This window comes from Mirounga angustirostris, unplaced genomic scaffold (assembly GCF_029215605.1).
Source record: "Mirounga angustirostris isolate CCGP_5_RB_7025 unplaced genomic scaffold, mMirAng1.0.hap1 SCAF_7, whole genome shotgun sequence".
NCBI classification, from domain to species: Eukaryota; Metazoa; Chordata; class Mammalia; order Carnivora; family Phocidae; genus Mirounga; species Mirounga angustirostris.
Window position 1 is genome coordinate 74,607,174 of NW_026991715.1, and position 25,431 is coordinate 74,632,604.

Consider the following 25,431-nt stretch of genomic DNA (forward strand, 5'->3'; position numbering starts at 1 on the left):
CTGGTCATTTACACAGAACTATGCATTCTACACACTCTTATATAGGTCTAATAGATCTTACATTTTTTTTAAAGATTATTATTCATTTGAGAGAGAGAGAGTGCAGAGCGAGTAAGAACACAAGTTGGGGGAAGGGGCAGAGGGAGAGGGAGAAGCAGGCTCCCCGATGAGCAGGGAGCCCGATGCAGGACTCGATCCCAAGACCATGGGATCATGACCTGAGCGGAAGGCAGACACTCAAGCGACTGAGCCACCCAGGCACCTATCTTACCTTTTTTTTTTTTTTAAGATTTTATTTATTTATTAGAGAGCGAGCAAGAGAGAAACAGCCTGAGAGGGGAGAGGGTCATTGGGAGAAGCAGGCTCCCCGCTGAGCCGGGAGCCCGATGTGGGACTCGATCCCAAGACTCCGGGATCATGACCTGTGCCGAAGGCAGACGCTTAACCAACTGAGCCACCCAGGCCGCCCCTATCTTACATTTCTTAAGAAGTTTAAATGAAACTGATAAATATGTGGTCAAAACAGGGTTTGCAGATGGGTGGAATAGGAAGAACTTTCAGTATTGTTTGACATTTTTAATCTCATGCATGTATTGCTTTGATAAAAAAAGATCTGTGCTAGAAACTGGGCATACAATGAAGTTTAAGTCGAGACTCTTGCGTTTGAGTATTTCTGAATCTGGCAAGAGACCAGTACAGAGGATTAACTGCAGTTCAACCCTATGAGAGTTTTGAAGTACCAGTATGCAGATGCTTTAGGATACAGAAGAGAGAGCAGTGGCGTTCATCGTCCAAAGGCAGTGAGAGGAGAGGGTAGGTACAGGGGAGATAATCTGTAGATCAGGCCTCGAAGGAGAAGTTTGAAAGTAAATCAAAGGTGAAGAAGGGGTGTTTGAGGATGAAGTGTGAAAGCAAGTATGGGCAAATGGTCTGGAGGGGATTTTGGACACCTCACAACCCCCAGGGGGGCATTCACAGTGTTGTGCAGGATGTAACCTGCACAATCATCCACAGCCATTTGGTTGAAGGGTATTAGGTAAGAAATGGAAAAAACAGAATGTGAAATGAAACTATTACAGGATTCTAAACATTATTCAATAGGTTAGTGTTGACATATTCAAATTATTTGTCATTTCAATACGAAATTTAAAAATCACACCAACCATTTGTACTCAGTGAAGGACAATAGCATGTGCCTTTATTTATAATGGTAGGGGACAAACATGAATAAAGTTTTAATATGGTGTAGTTCACATTAATATTATTCCTCAAGGTATTGAGAACATAGAAAAGAATTAGACAAAAATCACTCTCAATTAACCATTCACACTAGAGACTGCAAAAGAAAATTAACTTAAAATCGCAATTCTAAAACAAACTTTACAATAAGGGACTCAAGTTTTCATAGAGTGGAGGGAAAAAGGAGAGAGAAAAAATCGTTTAGGACCGTGTTTCTCAAATATGGCCACTTTCACAGACCTATTCTTGGGGGAGGGGTTTGCAAGTTTTCGGTGATAACATTTCAAATGTTGTATTTTACTTCTGTTCATAATCTAAACAAGTTAATACACACTTATTCTGGATTACCTGGACGACCATCTTACATAACAGAGGTGCCCGTGATTGCAGCAGCTGTGATCTCTGTGCCATCAAGTGAAGACCAACCATGCTTAAGTTTTCATGTGGTGTTTCTCAAATTAGGTCCTTAAGACCCTTCAAGGAATTGTTGAACACTTCCTAGGAGAATCTGTGACTTGTCGAGGTTAAGAACACTGATTCCGAGCAGTGATTCTCAAGATAAGATGGGGTGGGATGGGGATCATGACTGGGGAGACCCATGTAGCTTGGAAAAGCACATTCAAAAGACCTATTGTTTTTGTAATGCAAATTCTATAAAGTCAAACTCAACAAAGTACTTTCCAGGCAGTAGCAGAAAACCAATTACAGATTCATCCTGGGGGGCCTGGGATAAACTTGGTTGACAAACACTGGCTTGGAGGTAGAGGTGTCCTAGCATATGGGACAGTTAGGAACAGACATGTGCCAAAGAGAAAGACGACCTTTTGGATCATTGAGTGAATCCTAAGCCATCACTTGTCACGGTCTTTTGGAACCCAAAGGGCCAATCGAGAAGAAACCCAAGATATCCATCAACCTTCTCAGACCTGTAGGTTGGGGCAAGTTGGTCCACTTTTAATACTGAGTCAAAAGAAGAAGAAGCTCTTTTTGCCAAAAAAATCCCCCCCTTTTTTTGTTAATATATTTCAGAATTTTAAATAAACAGTTGCTGTGGATTTTAGTCGCGGATCCATCCACCAGGAAGTGTGGTTATCACTGAAGTGCCATCCAGCTCTCAGCGGGATATCATCCTGGGATCTGCTCTGCCAGAAAAACAAAATACAAAGAAGTGGATTTTCGTGGAAATATAAAGTCCCCTCATTTTTTTTCCATTACCAGAATACTTACCCTTGCTATTTGAGCGCACCCTGTTACAGATGGCCTTTAGATACAGTTGGCAGCAAAATACCGAGATCACAGAATGCTGAAGGACAGTGCGAATAGACCTTGTGAATAAGGGGGACTCTAACGCCCACCCTGACAGTGGTAGTTGGGGAAATGGTCTTTCATATCTTCCCAACAAAGTCATTGGTTTTCTTCCATTTTTAATCTAAGTCTAAATTGCTCAAAAGTGTTCCAGAATAGAAAACATTTGGCACCACAGTTAATTGGGTTTTGAGTACTTTGATACATGGGGTGAGGCCACAAACAGACTTAGTGTTCACTTGCTGCAATGATGTTGTAAGAATTGTGATTAGGAGCTTTATAGTATTGACTACTTCATTTCAAGGTATTCAATTATACTTTTTCAGAAAGTCTTTTTTAGCTTCTGTTGGTATTTTGAGTTAACCACCACAAATTACATATACACATTGCTTAAGGGTAAGTTATTAATTAATGGGCAATAAATATCCCTCAAAAAATATTTTGGTCTGAGAACCATACATTAGTCAAAATCTCCTTTGACTGAAAAAACCCACTGAGTCTCTCTGCTTGTCAGTCAGTGGAACCGGCCTACTAGCAACTAGCTAACTATAACGAGAGCTAGGGGAAAGAAGAGCTCATCAGACCCCAAAAAGTACCCTGGTTCCCTTTTTGAAGAGTTCATCACCCTATGGCTTTCCATTCAGCCAAGGATCTCCTTTGGGTGACAACTGCAGAAAACTTTGTTTTGACATTTGGGAATCCAATTAGATTAAATTGATTTACAGTGTGAACACAGGTAATGCAAAAATTACTTTGATTTCAACATTGCATGGAGAATAATCCAAATTGCTTACCATGGCCTCTGCACCCTGGCTCCCCGCCCATACTTCTTGCTACTCTTCCTTCTCCTTGCACTTCACTCAATCTCTTCTTGCTTGCTTTCTGTTCCTTGAATGTTCCAGACTTGTTGTCAGCTCCAGGCCTTTGTCCTTGCTATTTCTTCTGCCCGAAAAGCTCTTTAGCTTTATCTTTACATGGCTCTCTCTTTCTTGTCAACCAGGTCTCAGCTCCACCAGCTGAGAAGGACCTTCCTTCACCATATTAGCTCTAAATTTGCTCCCCACCCCCTGCCTCGTTCTATCACATTATTTTATTAATTTGTTTCAGGAATTATTTACTTACTTGTTTTTGGTTGGGCTGCCACTCTAGAAGAGAGGTTCCCTGTTATCTTTTTGTTCCTCTCCCTATTCCCAGTGCCTCGTACATAGTAAGTGCTCAATACATTTTTGTTAAATGAAGGTCAACTAAAAGGATTTCCTCCTATCCACACAACCTCTTTGTAAACTCCTCAATGACATCACAGTTCTTTAAATCACTCCGCATCACTCTTCCTCTAACTGAACTGCCTTTCTGGAGTATAATAAAATCCAGCAGAATTCCACCATCTCCCAGTGTTCTGGCCAGGCACCCCACCCTTCACTCACCCAAAATTACTGTAGAGCTCCAATCTGATTTAGCCGCTTCAGTAGTTCCCCACTCTGATACATACTGATCAGATCACTGCATCCGCCTATACAATCTTTACCGATAAAGACCCGAGGTACCTAAAAAAGCAAACAAGCTAAGGTAGGTAAGGAGCTTCATTACCAGGTTAGAAAGAATGACATTTTTCCTTCCTTTAAAAATTTCCCATGATCCAAAGCTTTTAGAATCACTTTACAACCTCCTCATGTATGTTCTTTCAGGTCAGAACTTTGTTACAAGCGTAAAATTATTCATCAAAGAATGTTTGTAAGCCAATATGTTTATCATATGGAGAGAGCAGTGCGTGAGACTGTCTAATTTGTAAAAATAACTTAAAAATCTCATTCTCGAGAAACACATTTCAGGGAAAGAATTTCGGTTGGCTGCAGCCAGACCACCCTGCTTGAATTCTGGTGTCTCTGCAACTGGGACCACACCTGAGCCCTGAGGCTGAGTCACGACAACCAGGAAGGAGTTGGTTTCTTTTCTTTTTTTATTTTATTTTATTATGTTATGTTGATCACCATAGATTACATCATTAGTTTTTGATGTAGTGTTCCATGATTTACTGTTTGCATATAACACCCAGTGCCCTCTTTAATACCCATCACCAGGCTAGCCCATCCCCCCAAACTCCTCCCCTCTAGAACCCTCAGTCTCTTTCTCAGAGTCCATTGTCTCTCAAGGAGTTGGTTTCTAAACACAGCTAGAAGAGTACTGGCATTAGGTCTTGGTCCCTGATTGTTAGATTCACGGTATATTCGTCAACTCTCTCTGCTGTGAGCTCTGTCCTCAGCTGGGGAAGGGGTGGTGGTATGTGACTCCTTTTTTCATCCCTGGCCTATCATCAGATGTTCAAGTGCTGTCGCTCTGGGAGTAAGAGCTGCTTTGTTTCACTCTCGGGCATGTGTGGGTCACCCAAGGCAAGGCAGGCTGACAGAGTCGCTACCCCTGCTGAATGCGATCCTCTCTGGTCACACTCAGGCTCCCTCCGTGCTGCTAGCTTCCTGAGGGTTTTTAGAGTCCTGAAAGGAGGAGGAAGTCCTCTCACTGTGGCCCAGACAACTTCTAGGACTTCTAGGCCAACTTGTACAGAAAAGCTGACTTGCAATGAAGAAACAAACCATACAGGTCACCTGACTGAGAAGCAAGCAGGCCCTCTTCCTGAACCCTAAGAACCTACCACAAGGGGCAGGAGAGATGAAAGACAGAAGGCAGTACAAATATTTTCAAAGCGTTTGATTTTCCTCAGAAGGCATAAAGATTCAAGTGAATTTTTTAAAGCACGAGAGAGATGAGAAAGAGGGCAGAATTAGTTCAGATAAGTTCTTACAGTGTTTTTGTTAAGAAGGTATTCTCGGTGGGAGTGAGCTTTAAAGATTAAGATATTAATTATCCAGATATTAAACGAATCTGCACCCCATTTCCATGGCTATTTCCTGTGCCCGGAGACTGGGAAAGAGCACACAAAACTGCACGTCAGTGAGAAAGTGCACGAATGTCCTCTTCAGTCACAGACAGCACTGCCTGCCCCACTTGCCCCGTGGCTGTGTGGGGACTTCGTAAATGGGGAACATCATCAGGGCAACATTATTTTTATCAGCTGACAGAATAGCTGTGGAAAGAGGTCAGAAACCTAAGTTTTCCCTTGGGTCCTTCCATTATTTTAGAACAAAGCTCCCACTCCTCCAAATTATTGGGGGTCTTTTGGCTTTTATCACCCCAGGAACACTTGGCTGTGGTCAGTGTAGCAGTAACTAGAACCTAATCCCAGTGTAATTTTAATATAATTATACTGCAAAGCTCCTTCTGTTAAAGGCACTGCCTAATGAAATAGAAATCATCTGAGCTTTATTTATTTATCTGACAGAGAGAGCGAACATGTAAGTGGGGGGAGGAGCAGAGGGGAGGGAGAGGAAGAGGCAAAGAATTTCAAGCAGACTCCCTGCTGAGGATGGAGCTTGAGCAGGGCTGGTCTCATGACCCTGAGATCTTGACCTGAGCTGAAACCAAGAGTCAGACGCTTAACTGACTGAGCCACCCAGGTGCCCCGAAACCATCTGAGCTTTAAACAAGGAGGAGATGTATTCACTCTTGAACGTCTATATTTTCAAAAAGAACTGAGCAATGGTCATGGCTCCTACTGCTTGCCACATCCCCACCTTTGACTGGGGTGTTGGCTGAGAGGGTTTGAATTAGTTGGAGACAGTGTACCAATGGAGCAAGGAGTCTCTCCTTAGACCCCACCTGGCAAAGGGGCTGGTTTGCCCGAAAGCTGAAAGGCCCCTCTGCCCTTATGCCCACCCTCTAGGCTAGGCAACAGCCAAACCACTTACAGCAGAGCGGTTACTGGAACCTCCGAAAGGGGTGGGACTACAGGCCACCCAGGGCAGTGTGGGGAGCTGCGGTGACCCAGAGGCTATCTGTTGATTCTGCTGAGGAAGGATGAAGGAACACATGCTCCGTGTCCTCCCCTCCTGGCCCCAGCACCCTCTTCCAGGAACCTGAGAGTCTCTAACTGTCAAGAAGCAGAAAGAGAACTGCCATTGTAAAAGCAAGCTTTATGATAGTGGGGCCTGGACTGTCCTGGTGTACTTTTCTCTGGCTCCAGCCCCAGCTAGGCAGCTTCTTCTGTGCTCCAGGGGGCTCGCTCTGAGCCAGCGACTCAGCCACTTCGCAAACTCTTCACCCCCTCCCTGGCTATGTCCCTGGTACAGACCACCATCATTTTTCATCTGAGTAACTGCTGTAGCCTCCAGATGTCTCCCAGCTTCAGCCCTCAGGCTGGCCTTCCTACACTCACTTTTTCCCACAGCCACCACCCTTTCCAAAAACTCAGTTTGGGTTACTCCCCTGCTCTAGACTCTTCAGTGGAATCTCATTGCACTTCACAAGCCACAGTCCTTATAACAGCTTGAAAAGCCTTCCCAGCCTTTACCCCATTACCTCTTCAACCTCACCTCCTCCTACTTTCCTATTAATTCACAACATTCCTGCCACACAGGCCTCCTTGCCAGGCACACTTCTACCACAGGACCTCTGCACTCGCTGTTCCCACTGCCTGGAACATTCTACCGCTAAATTTCTGCCTGCATTGCTCTCTTACCTCCTTTAGAGATCTAAGATCAGTGAGGCTCTGATGGCTTCGTTTAAAACTGGACCTTGCTGCCTACTGTCCACCTCCCTTTCCTACCTAGTTTTTCTCTATAGCACTTATCACTGACCACCTTCCAACAAACTGTTTTACTTACTGTGTTTACTAGAATGTAAGTTCCACAAAGGCGGGAGTTTTTGTTCTGTTCATGGCGGTTAAAAGTGTCTTGATATGTAGTAGGTGCTTTAAAAAAATTGCTGCACCCAAAAAAATTATCCTTCAAAGGTGAAGGAGAAATTACTTTCTCACACAAGCAAGAATTGAGGAAATTTGTTGCCAACAGAGCTGCCTTGCAGGAAATGTTCAAAGAAGTTCTTTAGAGAGAAGGAAAATGATAAGGGTCAGAAACTTGGATCTACATAAAGGAAGAGCATGAGAGAAAGAATAAATGAAGGTACTTATAGAAGAGTTTTGGCCATAGCAAAACCCAAACAATTTCTCCAAGTACACGGCCTGATCGAAGACACAAGTTTCTGGAACCAGTCAGGTCGGGCTGGGCTCCTGCTATGTGCCCATCACCGTAGGTCATTACAGGGTAAATAAGAGCGACTTCCAAGTCTCTCGTCTCTTCAGATGTAAACCCTTCCTTGGAAGGGAACCTGAAGGCAGCCTGGTAAAAGGATCTGTTCTTCCCCTTGGAGGAGTGCATTCAGGGCTCAAGAACCTGTGAAAGGTCTCTTTAAGAATTCAAAAACAAACTTAAAAAATTGCCGCTTTATGAAGAGATAGGGGGAAAAAATGTGTCGAATGAATGCATGAAAGTTTTCTCCAGCTAAAGAGAGGCTGCCAGGCTGACAAGGAGCTCTCAAAATTTGTTGCACATTGGAATTACCTGGGGATCTTTTTTTTTTTTTGGTAGGAAATAAACTTTTTTCCAGCCTTATTGAGGTATAATTGACAATAAATTTGTGTATATGGAGGATCTACAATATTATGATTTGATATACATACATATTTTGAAATGATCACCACAATCAGGTTAATTAACATGTCCATCACCTTACATAGTTAACTTTTGTCTATGTGTGGTGAGGACACTTAAGATCTCCTCCAGAGCAAACTTCAAGCATACAATGCAGTATTATTAACTACAGTCATCTTGCTGTCCCCTAGATCCTCAGAACTTCCCCATCTTATGACTGAGAGTTTGTACCCTTTGATCTGGGGATCTTTAAAACTACTGATGCCTGGCTCCTACCTCCGATAAATGACGTAACTGATACGGAGAATGACTTGGGCATCCAGATTTTTTAAAAAGCTCCCCGTGTGATGCCAATGTGCAGCAAGGTTTGGGAGCCACTGGCTGAGAGGGATCTACCCGTCACAGCAGGGTCCTTGGCAGGGACTGCCCTGCCCTTTGGCTCTCAGGCCCCGGGCAGCAGGAATCTCTGACCACTGTGTCCTCCGCTGCAGGACCGCCCTCTCAGCCACAAGAGTCCTCAGCTCACAGCTGGGGCCCTGGAAGCAAGAGGGTAACAGGTTTAGCCTCCCTCTGTGCCAAAATACTGATCTCTGACTGGAGGGGCAAGGAGAAACAGCCTCCAATGCTTTATGCTCAGAACCTAGACAAAAGCCCGTGAGTCAAACTCAAACCGAAGCAGGATACGTGCTTCTGCAAACACTGTGTCCGAGAATGTGCCTCCTGAGGGGGACTGGGGTGAGCTGGTGGGCCGGCCCCTACCCCACCCAGCGCCAGAACGGACTCAGGCAAGCCGGCTGCCTGGCCATGCCGCCAGAAGCCAGGGGTGCTGAGGCAGAGGAAGGCTTTTTAGGTAGAGAAAAGTAGTTAGAGGGGCTCACGGTCTATTGAGAGCAAAGGGGACTTGGTCCCTTGCTCTGGTCTGGTCTTGCAGCCGGGGAGGTCCTAGAGGATCACCGAGGTGATGCCTTGCCTAGGATCACACTGCAAGCCATTGTGAGAGCCAGGCTGGAACTCTGGCCCCTGAACTCCCTACTAGCACAGGCCTGGAAGCATCTCAGAGAAGAAGGGGCAAATCATGAGCCTTTAGATTCTTCCAGTGGGAGGAGTTAAGTAAGATAGGGAAGAATGGGCTAATTGGGTTTATGGTTAAAGAAAGCTTAGAGAAAGGATTGAAGGACAGCAAATCCCGCTTGGCCAAGTGAACACATAAGAAAGAGTGCATACGATTCCCACATTCAGTAACAGAAACACACAGGTCACCCTGGCCCCTGCACCCCACCTTCCAACCCCAGCCCTGCCAGCTGCAAACTGTCATTTCCTGGCAGTGCTTGAAACAAAGACTCCGGATAGCTCACCGACCCCGGGACAGCGGCTGGGCCCGCTGACCGGGACGCACGGGCACAGGGTCTGCAAGGACCTCTGGCTGCAGCCCAGCGGCCCGTTCCCTGGAGCGGTGTCTTCTCTCCGTCGCCCTCCCCCACCCCGCAGAGCCCTCTGGCGGCGCCTTGAGTGCCGGAGCCCTAGCGGTGTCCTAGAGAAAGGCACAGGCGGATCCCCTGCACAGCCCCCACAAGAAAAGGGAATCTGAGAACCTTTTGCCTAGCCTTTGAGAACTCACCGTCCTGGCTCCTGTGAGCGTTGCCAGGTAATCTTGAATCTTGCTTGTGTCACCGGTGGCCGTGATATCGACAAATTCCAAAGCCCCTTGTTTGAAGGGCAGTTCGCTGAGGAGCTCTTGGGTCCTTCTGCAGTAGGGGCAGGTGGGCTTGATGAACACAACCACCTTCCTGGGCTGGATTTTGCTGTTCACAAACTCTTGAGCCATGCTAACAGGCAGCTGCCTCCTGGGGAGGAATCCTCAATTGCCGGTAATGCTCGGGTGTAAACCGGTGGCCCGGCCAGCTGGCCCTCAGTTAAAGGAACCTCCCTGGAGGAGGGGTTTGCCCGGTAGCGTGCTCGAGTTTTAAAGAGACAGCTCCAATGTCATTTCAGTCTGGTATGAGTCACCAGCTAGAGACGCCGAGGACTGCATACTTGTATTTCCTTTTTTTTTTTTTTTAAGATTTTATTTATTTATTTGACAGAGAGAGACAGTGAGAGAGGGAACACAAGCAGGGGGATTGGGAGAGGGAGAAGCAGGCTTCCCGCCGAGCAGGGAGCCTGATGCAGGACTCGATCCTAGGACCCTGGGATCATGACCCGAGCTGAAGGCAGACGCTTAAACGACGGAGCCACCCAGGCGCCCCTGCATACTTGTATTTCATCAATAGCTACGTCCAGGGTGTCGGTGTTGTCCTCAGCTTTTTCAGGAGCGCCTGCCCTTTGGCAGAGAGCAGAGTCAAATTACCCTTTGGGGAAGCATCAAGGATGCAGACCAGCACCAGGGAGGGCGCTGAGCCAGCAGTGACTTCTTAGGAAGGAGTCCAATCTTTGTTTTACCTCTCAGAGCCGCCAACGCTCACGCAGAAACAGAATCTCTCACGAAACATGGAAATCACCTTAGAGGAAATGAAACTGAAATTGGGACTCTGAATCCAATCTTGACGTGGCTCTGAAGGCATTTGACTTGACCCGGTTGATGGGTGTTGGCGGTTGTGATTGCTTTAATGGAATTAGTTCCCAACCCTTAAAAATCCGGAGATTTCACAGGAGAATCTGGTCTTGCAATCTCTGTCTGAAAAGTCAGGTCGCATGGATTTGTGGCAGCAGCTGGGCCTGAGGAGCTGCTGTCCCTCTCGGCAGGGCGGACGGTGACTCCCGTTTGCTGGAGGCCACAGGCTAGCTCCTGTCTTGGAGGCATCTGCTTCTTTATGGCCATCAGCATTTGACTTTGGGACCATTGAACATCAGTTTACCATGAAAGCAAATTCCAGCACACACCTGGATTTCAAACTGCACGTTCAAGGAGGGTAATTTTCTCTGTTTAACCCTCCGTTTGTGCCCCTTTGTTTTCAGTGTTTCAGTGTTTGGGAATGAAGTGGTGTAATAACTGGGCTACCACGTTCACCTCAAGCAGGGGCTGTAGCTGGGAACTGTGATGTTGTTCCCTGCATGGCCAGCCCACAGTCCCTAGTGGGGGAGGCGGGCAGAGTCTTCTGTTCTAGGTTCAGTTCTGACCCCTCTGTGTGCAGGAAGTTCAATCAATCAATCCGGGAAACACCACTTTTTTTTTTTTTTTTTAAGATTTTTATTTATTTAACAGAGAGAGAGAGAGCACAAGCAGGCAGAGCGGCAGAGGGAGAAGCAGGCTCTCTGCCGAGCAGGGAGCCGGATGCGGGGCTCGATCCCAGACCCTGGGATCATGACCTGAGCCGAAGGCAGCCACTTAACCGACTGAGCCACCCAGGCGCCCCACACCACTTTTTTTTTAAAGTAAAATTTTGTTCTTTTCTGCAGGAAGTTTTACACTGAAACTCCTTCAGGAGGGGTGGGGCTGGGGCCAGCGAGGGACCCTTCCATGATCAGCATGTCTGTGGAGTCCCCAGCATCATGTAATTGACAGAGTTCCGGAAGAAGATGGACTCCCAGAAGCAGCTCTAATTATTATTAAAATTAAATGGCAAAATGAGAAACCCAGAATTTGTGTCACAGAGAGGGAGCTACTGAGATCTCTGTCAACAAGAAGAATGTGCTTAGGGGCAAGGGTGGGGGGTGGGGTGGGCCTGAGGCAGCTTGTCCTGCCCGGCCCCTGGCCCCACTCTCTTCCTGCCTAAGCACAGGGCAAATTGTCTCACCTCTTCCACTCACTTCCTTCCTTTTGTGGGCGCTCCTGTGGCCAGCCTCCTCCCCGGGGCCTAGGGTCTCTTCAGGGACCTCAGGGGTGCCACCTTCTCTTCCCTGGGCCCCAGGTTCATCGGTAGGCCTTGTACCTGGCTATTTCCTCAGAGCCTTTGTCTTCCCGGTGTCTGGGGGTCACCTGTCCTTCTCTGTGGCTCTTTTTAGCCAGCATGCAACTTTGTTCAAGTCCCTCCTGGTTGAAAACCACCACCACCTTTCATCTCCTTCGACCTTTCCCCACAGTCAAATGTCAGAAAACTTGCTGTTCTGTTTGCTATCTGTAGTTTCCCCACCTCCCACTCTTTCCTCACCTCATTGCAATCTGACCTCCTTATCAGCTGTTCCGCTGCAACTCCTTTGCTAAGTCATTGTGTAGCCAGGTGTCCTGACAGACTAATTCACAAGTGTGGGTGTGGAGTTTTTGGTAAACTGGTGGAGTGAACTTCCCCAAAGATCTGTGTACACAGGGTCCCCTGGGGGTTTGGGTCCCTGGGGCAGAGCCTGGGATATGCGGAGACTCTGTAGTCCGCTCCACAGCTCAGCCCCAGGGACTGGAGTTTGGGGCCTTAAGACAGACGGCCACATGGCAAAGGAGGCATTTTCAGGAGGAGCTCTGTGAGACATGGAGCACAAACAGATGACAAACAGGGGGTGTCCTCTTCATTTCTCAGAAAATGTTGTGGCTTCAGCTCAGGGAAGAAGTCAGAGTGTGGAATACTCTGCTTCAGCATCATGGTGTGTCGCTTTGGCATTTCCAGACATGGACCCCTTTAACCTCGGGGGCATCTCAGGGGGGCTGTGGGGAGGACCTGTCCCCAAGTGCTGTGGACATCAGATGCCGGTGTGTGTGGAGGAGCACTCGGGCACTCTTCTTGGGCCTGTGCACCGTCCTCCCAGGCACTCAGAGAAATAATGGGAGACGGAGGACTTCTCTTCAGGGAGTGGCGGTCCTGCTCTGCAGATGGTTGGCAGCAAGCCAGCGATGTGGGTGAAACGGTGGTTGGTACTATTCATGTGACCCCGTGTGGACCCACAGGCTGATGAGGGCTGGGAAAATTTGGCCACACATGAACATATTTCAGGCTTTTTCCTGACTTGCCACTTTGCAGGACTTGACCACGCAGGTCACCGTCCCCTCTTGAAGCTCTCTTCTTCAAAAGGTCATTTGTGGCCTTTTTTTTTTTTTTAATTCTTCCTGTATCTCTGGGTATCCTGTCTCAGACTCTTTCTTGAGAATTTTGCCCACACATGTGGTATATCCTGGGGCTTGATCCTCTTCCCACTGGGCATACACCCTCCTTGAAAGATTTCATCTGCCCACGTAGCTCCAGCTAGCACCTGGTTGCTGAGGAGTACCACGTCTATTTTTCTTGTCTAGATTTCTCTCCTAAGCCTCAGGAATGGACAGCCCGTTGCCTACTGAGAAGACCCCCCTGGGGGTTCCTGAGGCGTGTTAGCCTCAGCATGAACAAAACTGAAGCCGCTCTCCTCTCTTCCATAGGTATGCATGCTCCCACGAGCACCAGCATCTGCCCTGTTGACCTGGGGGGGTGGCATCTGTATGCCCACTTCCCCCCCTGGCCCCGCTTTCTTTATACAGAGTGACCAGACTCTAACAATTTGGCCTCCCTTGGACCCCTCTGGTCTGAACGCCCTTCTCAATCTGACTGCCCTGCCTTCAATCCGCCCTCATCAGTTCTCTGCTAGATTTTGTTAGAATCTCCATCTTGGCCTCACGGCCTGGCCCCACACTGCTCCTGGGGGGTGTCTATATTTGCAAATCCTACCATGTTCTCTCTTGTTCTTAGAAGTGTTCCTTTTTTTTTTAAGGAAAAACTCCAGATTCCCTAGTGAGGTTGTGGCCCTGCGTGATGGGTCCTCCCTTGCCTCTTGATCTGTGTTGCTGTCTTTCCCCCACATTTCTCCTTTTATTCCAGCTCGGTGGAGTCGGAGCCATTTCCACACTGCTGCTACTCACACCTTCATTGCTTGGGACCTGCTCATCCCTCTGCCTAATGTGCCGCTCCCTCCCCTTCCTCTGTGGCTGACTCCCCTGGTCCAACAGGATCCAGATCCAGATCATGTGTTGACTCCTGTAGGAGGTATCCTTGAGCACGCCTCTTTTCTCCACCGGAATGGGTGACACTCAGCTGAGCTCACATGCCCATGGCTGGGCTCACATGCTGTGGCCTGACTTATTCTATCTCATCGTCCTTTGTTACTTGTTTTCTGTCATCTGCCTTGAGCTCTTGGAGGGCAGGGAGAGGGCCTTCATCCCTGTATTACCAGAACCCAGAAGATTAACAGAGACACCTTGGTCCTTATCCATTCACGCATGCCTCCATCCAACAAATATTTTAAATCAACTGCTCTGAGCCAGACACGAACATCCGTTTCATACAGACCCAGCCCTTAGGAGTTTATGGTCCAGCAGGGAATACAGACACAGGAAATGGACACGGGTGTTATAGAATATTCTAAGTGGTCTAACAGAAGTATGTATCGGCACTAGGGTGACCGAGAGAGTGGTTATTTCTGCCTACAGTGTGCTTAGGGAAAGGTTGACAAGGGTTAGCGAGGCTGAATCTTGAGAGATGAGATGTTTGTGGGTCTACAAGGTAGGGAAGAGCACAGCGAGCAGAGGAAGGAGGAAGAAGCAGGAAGGACATAAATGGCATTTGGTATTGGATGTAGCTGCGTGTGGATAGAGCATAAGGGGTAGGAGGTCAGGGGACAGGGGAGAGAGACAGCCGCAGAGCAGGCAGATGGGCATCCTTTACCAAGCTAAATATTGAGGACTTTATACATGGCATTGAGGAGCCGTACTAGGTGTATTTTAAGAGTGGATAGATTTGCAGTTAAATGATCAGTTAATGACTGTGACACATCTCCCAAGTAACACAATGCATACCTAAATGCAGTTTGATCATAGAAAGTCTCTAAGGAATGCTTTGAAGCAGGCCAACCTTTGAGGATCTCTCAGAGCTCACCCTGAGACCACTCCTGGCTTCCACAAGGCTTGACGTGGTGGTGGAAGGGGCAGCTCAGCGGGTGGCAGGCTGCCGTGGTTCTGAGCTGCTGTCAAGACTTCCTAGACTAATCATGGCCGCTCTCAGCCCTGCCAATGTGCGGCTGTAGGAGTCCAGGTGAATGAGCTGCGTTACCAGAAGCCCTTTCCAACCTCAGACGCATCAAAATTCTGGCGTGAGGCCGTGCCCTTTTTCAGAGTCAGACTGTTTGGTGCTGTCTCTCTCTCTGGACCTCTCTAGATTTGACCACAGAGGACCAGTGACTTTGATTCTAACTGTCGTCCCTTTGGTTGGATTGTTTCCTCACCCTCCACCTCTACGCAGGGTTTCTCAGCGCTGAACTCAGTAGCACCGATAGCTACCGCTTACTTTGTCCCTACTGTGTGCCAGGCTTGGGGCTAGGGGCTTTACATACATCATCTCTAATCCTCATAGCAACCTTGAAAGGTAGATACTTTGGATACTTTGGATCCCAGATGACTTGGAAGACTTGAAGTTCAACCAAGGTCAGAAGTCTAGGCTGCTTCTCAACAGGCTCCACCATATATTTGGAAAGTCTCCCTTGTTGCCACCTTTTCCAAGATCCAGGCTCAGTCTCGGTCTAGTGTATCACCTACTAATATAGGGGACTGAGAAGTCCCTGGATTCCACTGAGGTCTATTGCTGTCATTTAAGTTCAGGACTGTATCCTTGACCTTTCTAGGTGTTTTACTACAGGTAGATCTTACTTTTGCTATTGGCTTCATGGGAGGGAATAAGCCCTACTGCTTTCATCTCCTTAACCTAATCATGCCAAAGCACACTAAGCCCTTTATTAGGAATCTCTTTATTAGGGGCCCCAGTAAGGAAGTGACATTAGGTCTCTATCTTTCCCCACCATTGGTGCCAAGGTAGGATAGCCCACAGGGCATTATACCTATGTCCTTTGGCTATAAGGAACAGAAACCCCAACTCAAGCATCAGATGTGGCTGGAGAGAGATGGAAAGTTAAGGACTCCCCCTGGGCTGTGACTTGGATTTCCTTTAAGGGCTTCTAGGGTACTTCGAGGGAAAACACGTAGATTTAGATTTCAGAGCATCATGTGAACAAGCAGAATATAATACCCCAGGTTTTTTTTGAAGCCCTAGCCTCCAACCAGATTTATCAGTTTGGATATTTTAGGTGTAAATTAGCAGAAGACCCAATTAAAATCAGTTTTGATTAGGGGTTTATTTTTCTTGGCTCTCAGTTCAGAGGTAGGAAGGTGGCTCGGAGGCTCAGTGATCCGGGGCCCTGGGCAAGGGTCTCTGCGATTTTCTTGGTCCTTCCCTCAGGATGGCAGCTTGCTGCAGCTGGCCCAAGCATCACCTTTACACGGCTGTGTTCAAAGGTGGGAGGTAGAGGGTGGCACAGGCAGGGAGGGCATTCCTCCTTCCATGTTTTTCCCCAGCAGACTTCCCTTGGGAAGTCTGGGCTGGAACTGGTTCACATGCCCACCCCAAAGTCAGGGTCTCTCTTCCCTGAGCACATTGCTGTATGCTTGCTACCCGAGTTCTCTGGGCCAGCAAGAAGAGACAGATAATCAGTCAGCCTTCTCCTGTACCGCATGTGGTATTCTGATTTTATTGTCTACCATCCCCTTTCACCATCAAGAGCAAGGGTCTGCTTCTCTGTGATCCTTCTCAAGGTAGCTACATCAGAAGCCAGAGGGTTTTCTGTACTGGTTAATTATTCTTGTGTTTCTTAAGATGACTTTGGCTATAAGGAACAGAAACCCCAACTCAAACTGGCTTAAACAATTATATATATATATTTTATATATACATAAGGCCCTTTAGAAATAAGGCCAGCTTTATGGCTGGCATAATTCAGTGGCCTTACCTCCATTTCCCTGCCCTTGCCCATGTGATGGGTTCACCCTCAGCCTGATGGTGGGATGCCTCATTTCTGTGAACAAAAATGTCTTGAGGAAGCTAGGAAGGGTCACTTAGGAAGTTTTCCCACAGTAAACCTCACCTTGTATTACTGATCCAGATTGTTTCACAGGCTCATTCCTGGCCCAAAGATTAGCAAAAGGCATGGAATGACTCTACTTTTGGAGACGATCGGGCCCACCGCCTGGAGTGGAGATGGTTTTAGCTTGTCCTGAGGGGACGAGCTATGTTGGGGAGTAGTGGATTCCTGAGCACAGCTGGAGCTCTGTAGGAGGAAGAAAGGGGAAATGGATGTTAGGGAGGCAACTAGCAGTCTTCATGGCCAACTCTCAGGGCAGACTTCTTAGAAGCGGTAAGCCACCAAGAGGAACTTTATCTTGCTTAGTCAAACCAAGTTGAAAACACTGAAATAAAAGATGGCCACTTCTGCTGTTCCACAGGTTGTTTTATCTACCTCTTTGACCGAGTGCAGTGCCTTCCAGGCCTAAATGTTTTTAGCAGTTTCAATTACTCCTTTCCCGAGGCAGGTTCTCTAAATAATTTAATAAATAAATATCCCCCTAGAGTAGGTACCTGCCATTTGCAGATAGGAGAGCAGACTCAGGGAGATTTGGAGACTATTTAAAGTCACAACTGACCACTGTTGAGTTGGCAGTTTGAAGTCTACCAAGCAGAACAAAATGCCACCCAGGAATCAGCAAGGACTGGCAGGACACTAGGAACCAGGCAGAAGTACTGTTGTAAAGCTGAGGGAGCCAGTGTCCAAGCTGGCCTTCGGTGCTACTGATCTGGGATTTGTATCCTGTGTGGATCCCTCTTGCATTGAATAGAGCAGGCATTTATTAACCAACAGGATGTTTTGGAAATGATGCATATGACTTCTGAGAGTAGGTCATAAAAGATATTGTGGGGGCACCCAGGTGGCTCAGTTGGTTAAGCATCTGGCTCTTGATTTCGGCTCAGGTCATGATCTCAGTGTTGTGGGATTGAGCCCCACATGGGGCTCTGTGCTCAGTGTGCAGTCTGCTTGTCCCTCTCTGGGACCCCCCCACAGTGGGTTCTCTCCCCCCTACCCTGGAAAATAGAAAAAAAAAAAAATATATATATATATAAAGCCTTGCTCTTTCTTAGATCTCTTACTTTAGGGGAAGCCGGCTGCTATATTGTGAGGGCACTCAAGTAGCCCCATGTAGAGGTCCATGTGGTAAAGAGTTAAGGCCTCTAGTCAATAGCCATTAAGTAGGCCATCTTGAAAAGAGATCCGCCAGCCCTTGTCAAGCCTTCTGATGACTGCAATTCAGCCAACATCTTAACTGCAATCTCATGACAGACCCTGGACCAGAACCACCCAGTTGTTTCAGGCTTTCTGACTCTCAAAAACTGTATGAAATAAAAAAATGCCTGTTATTTTAGGTGGATATGTTTGGGGGTGATTTTTTTCACTGCAGTGAAGAGCTAACACAAAGGCCTAGGTACCTTGGACCTCACCCCACATACTAGAGCAGGGCTTGAGAGTCACCTACTCTAGCATCATTTTCGGGTCAAGATAAGACTTCTGCTAAGCTGCTCACTTGGGATCAACTTAGGGTATGGTCAGCCTTCAGCTTAAAGATCCTCAGAGCATACAGCTGGGAAGGGATGGGGCCATATGAGAGTGTGTTTGTGTGTTAACACACATGTGGAGTGTATGAATGTGGGTATGTGAATCCGTGTTGTTTCCTTGTACCCTCTATAAGGGAAAAAAAAAAGGCCTGTTTGCTCTGCCTTCTGCCTCCAGGGCGACTATGAACCCTACTTTATGATATTTCCTCAGGGTTTCTCTCTCTCTCTCTCTCTTTTTTTTTTTTTTGGTATAACTGACATATAACATTATATAAGTTTCAGGTGTATGTCTTTTTAAACTAGATTTTACTTTTTAGAGCCGTTTTAACTGATGAACCTACGTAAACACATCATAACCACCCATAGGCCATAGTTTACATTAGGGTTCTCTCTTGGTATTGTACATTCTATGGGTTTGAACAGATGTGTAATCACTTGTATCCACCATGCAGAGTAGTTTCCTTGCCCTCAGAATCCTCTATGGTCTGCTTGTTCATCTCTCCCTCCTGGGCAGAGGGTTTATTTTCCCCTTCATACCTTATTCACTGAATCTACTTGCTTTTGTGCTTAATTTTTTACTTATGTAAAGTAGTGATTGGCAGTAAGGAAGTGGAGAAAACCAGTGCAGAATAACCTCTAAAGAATTTTGGCGGAAGGAGAAGCGACAATAGCGCAATCATTTAAGGAAATAGCAGGGTTGAGAAAAGTCTTTAGTATGAGGGAGCATTGAGTACATTTTTTAAATCTGTTTTTGCAGAGGAAGCAACCAGTTGAAGGAGGAAAATATATGTGGTAAAGAGGGTGGTTGATGGCGCCAGGTCACAGACCAGAACTGAGGGTAGGGGACAGAGGGCAGGCAGTAGGGTTAACCTTGGCAAGAAGGAGGGGCACACCTTCAGGGGGAGTGCTTCTGGGGCTGAGGATGGGCAAGTCAAGGAGGCATAGTGAGAGCCTAAGGGACAGGGGACTGTAGACTCTGACACATGGCTGAGTCAGCCAGGCCTGGGCTCCAGGCTGGAGAGGAGGCAGGTGAAGCCAGGAGAAGATCATGAAAGAGAAGAATGGGAGAAATTGATGGCCACATGAAGATGAAAAATTGGGTCAGTAGCAGGGATTAAAAAATCCTATATATAAAAGAAGTTATGCTCAATGACAGGAAATTCTGGATCCTAGGCAAGCACTTGGTGGATACTTGATTGCGTGACCAAATAGGACCTGCAGAAACAAAACAATAAAGTAAAAAAAAAAAAAAAAGCAGGACATCTGGGTGGCTCAGTTGGTCAAGCATCTGCCTTTGACTCAGTTCGTAGAAAATCCCAGGGTTCCGGGATCGAGTCCCACTTCGGTCTCCCTGCTCAGTGGGGAGCCTGCTTCTCCCTCTCCCTCTGCCCCTTCTCCCACTTATTCTCTCTCTCCCTCTCAAGTAAATAAAATCTTTTTTAAAAAGCAGTTTCAAACCCTTCTTGGAAAACGCAACTTTACTTTGGCTACAGTGACCCTACAACTAACTGAGGTCGAAGGTCTGTTTGCCCAGGAAGGCAGCACTAGAGGAAAGCAAACCACCTAGGTCAAGTCGTCACCAGTGCATCCAAAGCTTAAATTCGTGTTTTCAGATTATCAGTTGCACAGCACCTGCCTTCTATAGAAGTAGAAGCTACCTCCAGGTGCAGCCGGTTGTAAAAACCATTCCTTACACCTGAGTTGAGATGCTCAAAGGCAATGAATCACAGGGGCAGAGTGTCTGTGGTGGAAAGGACAGCAGGTCCCACCCGGAGACAGTCGCTGGGCACAAACGTGTGGAGCTGCCATTGGGAGTGACTGGTGCAGAGTGTTTGAGGGAAACCTGAAAGAAACTGAAACTGGAAAATAAAGATCCGAGCTGACGGTAACTATAGAACAAAATCTCCAGGAGTGTTACGAGGTGAATCAAGAGGAAACAGCTCCCCAGGGGCCCTCTTCCCACCCCCTTCGGCCCTGCATCCTGTCACACACAGCAACCCGCTGGTTTCATGATTCCTCCACAGAATGTGAGGCTCGACTGAAGATGGATGACAAGTATGTTCGTAATAAGAATGCTCCTCAGTGGGCTCCTGGTTAAAACATTTTGGCACATCCAAATGATGGAACAGGATGCAGCTGTTAATACGAACAGTGCCTGAGACCCCTCAGGCACATGAGCTGAGTTTTCTAGGGTCTGAAAATCAAACAGCAGAATCATGTATACAGACTATCTTTTGTACGAAGATAAAAATGTAGGCTATGAGAGAATTCTATGTGTGTGTGTGTATGATATATATACACGGGTATATGAACGAGCTGTATCTATGTATCCTGACATGAAAGATTCCCAAGTGAAAAACCTATCAAGTTTTAAAAGTAGCAAAATCATATCTATATGTAAAATAGTGAGAAATAAAAAATGACATAGGTGCATAGATCCATGGACTACATATGATGTCAATGCCTAGAAAGGCGGCTAGAAGCATGCATTGCAAATGGTGGGCATTGTGGCCTCTGAGAGGTAAAGTGGCCATGGGAGGGATGGTGCAGGTTTTCAGCGTTGCTCTGTAGACTTCTATATTATTTGAAACTTGTACAGTAAGGATGTGTTCATGTCTTACTTATGTAAGAAAAAAAAAAAGAAACAATAAGGGCCAAAAATGAAAGCAGTGTGATCACTCTTGGTACCATCCTGGGAACCTAGAGGACCGGAAGCTACAGACATGAGGGGACACATCCCACATTTAGTAAATCATGCCTACGCTGGGAGCTGACCAACAGAGGGTCATAAAAGAGAGAGGGAACGTCCCAGGCCCAAGTCCCTTACTTCCGCTGCCATGGGGCTACCAGGGAGCTGCGAGGAGCCTGAGTGAGAAAGTCCGTGTCGAACAGTGGGAATCCCTGGGCAGCTGGTGGGCAGTGGGGAGGGGAGAGAAAACAAGCACAGCCTTCTCAGGGCCGTGGGACAGTCATTTCTCTACAATTTTCAGGATGTGGAATTTTAAAGATTCTCTTTTGAACTCCGAATTACTAAAAACTCGAACTATTTCTGGAGAAGACAGATGGTCACCCCGTGGCTGGCGATGCCTGAGCCGGACCGTGAGGCCGCCGTGTGGCCCAGCGAGGTGGGCCAGTGTGTCAGGACACGTGGCCACGAATTCCAGTCTGCATGTGAGAGCAACAGAGGCGTGCTCAGAAACAGAGGGTATTTTCTGAGAATGAACATCTCATCCCAGAGGAGGGAACATCTGAATCTTGGCTCAAACTGAGATGCTGCGCGAGTGGCTGGTGGCCAGGGTCTGTGCTGATGAAATGTCTTACAGACCCAGCCTTCAAGGCCTTTCTCGTGCTCTGGTGAGCATCACCTGACACCGACTGCATCCTGAGACCACCCCCCCAGACACATGGGAAGCTGAGAGCAGGGGGGTTACATGTTAGTCTCCTGAATCCCCTCCCTAAATCTGGGGAAATGTGCTTTTTAAAGCATGTAGGTTAGAAATATTGGTGCAGAGCATCCTCATTAGGGGAGGTGAGGGCCCAGCTGTGCAACCAGGCCCGTCCATTTGCAGTAGGACCTAGAGGGACACTTTGAGTGACATCTCCATTCTCTACCAGCCTGATTGGCTTCAAGCCCTTCCTAGGTCTTCATTGCTTCAAGAGTCAGTGGTCACCTTGCGTCAATGGCAGGAAAGCAGTGGTGGAGCTCCCAGCTAGCGGAACTGGTGAAAGAAGGGGAGCGAGCTGGAGTGCTGGTCTCCCTCCACGGACGTGGGCAGAGCGGCACAGAAGTGGGCGTCCGGGCCTTGCCAGCTAGAGAGCTGAGGCTGTGCCACTCCGCTGCCGAAACCCGGGGTCACCCAAGTGCAACATTCCCAAGGCCTGCCACAGCATATCCTGTCTGCCCTGCCCTGCCACACTCTATCTGGCTACCGAGGCCAAAGGGTCTCCGCTCTCCTCTCTCTCCATCCCTAAAGAGGGTGGTGCCTGGGGGCTCCACTTCCAACACCTGTTACTGCAAGGGAGACCCAGGAGGAGGAAGGGCCCTAGCCCTAAAAAGGGACATGGATATCTACACCTGTTGGTTTGGGGACTGTGTGGAGCATGAATACTTGGAGAACACACAGAGAATGATTATTTGAGGACACGCAATTCATAGCACCGATGAAATTTACAACCTTAGGCCCATATGTAATCAGCTTTCAGTCCTATCTGCACATGAGATGCAACTGGGGAGCTTTAAAAAAATACCTTCCTGGGTCCCACTCTGGATTAATTGAATCAGAACCCCTCGGGGTTATGCTTCCACCAAAGACCTTCCTTCCACAGAAGAAGACCCAGTAGGAGATATGTCCTGGCCAGGAGGAGAGAAAATCCTCTTTGTGCCCAGGCTCACCTGCCAAACCTTGGGAAGCTTGTCTATGCTGTGAGGTGCTGTTTTACTATGAAAATTACTCTCCGTAAATCAATAGTAAATTGATGTTAAATGTAGGAAAATGGGTTTCAGCTACTCTGGCTAAGAAGTGCCCTTACCTCCCTTTGAAAGTATCCCTATTTATTTATGGAAAGTATTTCCCCTTTATAAAGCACAAAGATTTATTGAGAGGAAGGTGCAACAGAGTATTGGGTCAATAGTTACCATGGGGAGGGTTTTGTGGTGTGGATAACTTCTCTTTCCCCCTTGCAGGCAGGACAAACAGGCCTTGGTGTTCTGAGCTCTGGATTGTCTTGTTCTGGATAGGGAAGGGGTCAGTGTTATGCTCCATCACGTTTTATGATGGAAGTGTTAGTTTTGAAGTATAAGGAGAGGCTGGAAAAGGAGGGGATGGGGGGTAGGCTTTGAAGGGAAGGGAGTGGCCTGGCTCAGAGGGCAGAGAGAGGCGGCCGGTCTTGAGTATTGGGGGCCTGTGTGCCTCTCACGTCCAGCATCCTGAGCTGTGATACACCCAGCGTGAATCAAGCAGAGGAATTGGTGGAGACCTGGGGGTGAGCACTGAGTCTCAGGACCTGAGGGCCCAGGGGGAATGCCCTGGGCCTCACGTGGCCTGGAGGTGGTGAGACCACCAGAGGGGCCTGCAGAGGAGCTGGGGAGCTGGACCATGGGCCAGGAGATGGGGATGGCTACCCCGATGCATCCAGGGCCCCTGCTCCATGTTCCTGGATCCTAGAAACTTTAGAACTGGAGTTCTTTGATGATCACAAAGGAGGGACAGGAACAGGGTGGCCGGGGACATCCAGATTTCACTTTCTTTGGAGAAACTAAGCAGGGTGGGAATTCTTACATTCTACAGCAGTGGAATGATTCCCACCACACACAGAAATTTATTGGTTTAGCGGGAGGTCATTGAAGAAGAAAGTTTCCATCTAGTGGCTTTAAAGGAGGGAGAAGAATTGAAGTTCGGTGTGTGGAGAAAGGAGAACGCATGAACAGAGCCTGAGAGCTAACTGTGTGATTGGGAGAGGCCAGCAGAGAAGCTCCTGGTGGCAGGTGTTCCAAGAGGGACTATGGGACCAGAAATCTGCAGTTTTCCGTGGGTTGTGGATATAAAGCCCTCCTCTGCCTTCTCCAGGACATTGTCAGTGAAGTTGAAACTCGTTCCCTAATGCTTTTGTGTGGGCAGCTTCCCTCCCTTCTTCCTCATTGGAAATGTTTCAAAGTAACTCTGGATCATTGCTTCCTCTTAATCTTGACCCCTGACCTCATGTTTCTCTCTCAAATGCAACCACGTTTCTGGAGATAGTTGTTCATGCATTTTTTCTTAAACAGTCACCTGTATGCTCAATGTTCTACCCTTGCCTTGGTCTGGCGACAATTTACCTCTGCCCCTGGGACTCAGCTTTATAAACGTTACTTAGTATTCCATTTAATGAATGGACCATCACACACGTAACCAGTGTCCTACAGTCGGAGTTTTGGGTTGTTTCAGTCCACTTGTACTGTTACAGTGTATTTCTGTGTGGTGTGAGTGTGTTCTCTCCCAGAACTGAGAGGGAGGCGGTGTGTGGCAGGCGTGGCTAAAGGGCACTTGGCAGCTGGCAGAGGACCAAGAGAGATTAATTCCAGAAATTGTTAATATTGGGGGAACTTTGGGGCTTTTTCAGCCCAGGTATTGGAGATTTGAGGTGATCCTCAAGAACTCTCAAGAGCTGATCGTTCAGTTTTCTGCTTCTTCAGAATCCCAGACATACCTTAACTTACTTCTAGTGAGCTTGCAGTAGGACCTCGAGGATGGAAGCCCACCTTTACATTCCTGGCAATGCTTACCCACAGGCTCTCCATACAGTTTGACTGAATCTAATATCGAATTAAATATGCCTTATTTTTTGTGAAATGTTTTTATTTGTGTGTTTTTTTTTTCCCCTCTGAATCTTCCAGTGGAGAAGTGGTCCTTGCAAAGAGCTTCCAATTATTTCTGGGAATCATGCACTTAATAATAAATCCTTTCAGCAACTGCAGTATATCTGTGAAACTTTTCACCTTCCTTCTGACTCTGGCCCTCTCTCTTTGGGGCCCTCCTGCTGTGTTGCTGGGCCGAGCAGTACTCCTCACTTTTGACATGACCCGAGGCTCTATGCTGGGAGCCCTGTTCACAGGAGGGGCACGGGTCCTCCAAGTTCCCTGCCGTGTCACCACACTCCTCACCTACTAAAAGCAAGAGCAAAAGGGGGCGCCTGGGTGGCTCAGTTGGTTGAGCGACTGCCTTCGGCTCAGGTCATGATCCCAGGGTCCTGGGATCGAGTCCCGCATCGGGCTCCCTGCTCTGCGGGGAGCCTGCTTCTCCCTCTCCCACTACCCCTGCTTGTGTTCCCTCTCTCGCTGTGTCTCTCTCTGTCAAATAAATAAATAAAATCTTTAAAAAAAAAAAAAAAGAGCAAAAGTATTTAGGTTTGGGTGTTGGCTTCTTCTTCCAGAACTGGGTCAGTGCTCATGGATTATGAAACCAAGTGCCTCACACCCTCATTACTTCACAAGCTTCCTTTGGGAGGACTAAGTGGGTGGCTGCTGGATAGGGACCTGCTGTTTCCTA

General features: G+C 47.5%; 2 protein-coding genes across 4 annotated transcripts in view; one reads left to right on the forward strand and one right to left on the reverse strand.

The window, feature by feature from the left end:
* The window catches only part of RHOBTB3 (Rho related BTB domain containing 3), a 123,231-nt gene that overhangs the window by 77,468 nt on the left and 20,332 nt on the right, over positions 1-25,431 (forward strand). The gene's annotated exons all lie outside the window — the stretch shown is intronic.
* Positions 1,166-10,016, reverse strand: GLRX (glutaredoxin). 2 transcript variants are annotated; one of them, XM_045899006.3, is made up of 3 exons: positions 9,703-10,016; positions 3,969-4,088; positions 1,166-2,376 (listed from the first exon to the last, which is right to left on the reverse strand). In XM_045899006.3, exons 1-2 carry the CDS (start codon positions 9,907-9,909, stop codon positions 3,975-3,977), a joined length of 321 nt encoding a protein of 106 aa, XP_045754962.1. In that variant the 5' UTR covers positions 9,910-10,016; the 3' UTR covers positions 1,166-2,376; positions 3,969-3,974. The 2 variants fall into 2 exon arrangements, with proteins under 2 accessions (XP_045754962.1, XP_045754960.1); XM_045899004.3 differs by having other exon boundaries at positions 1,166-2,381; positions 9,703-10,014.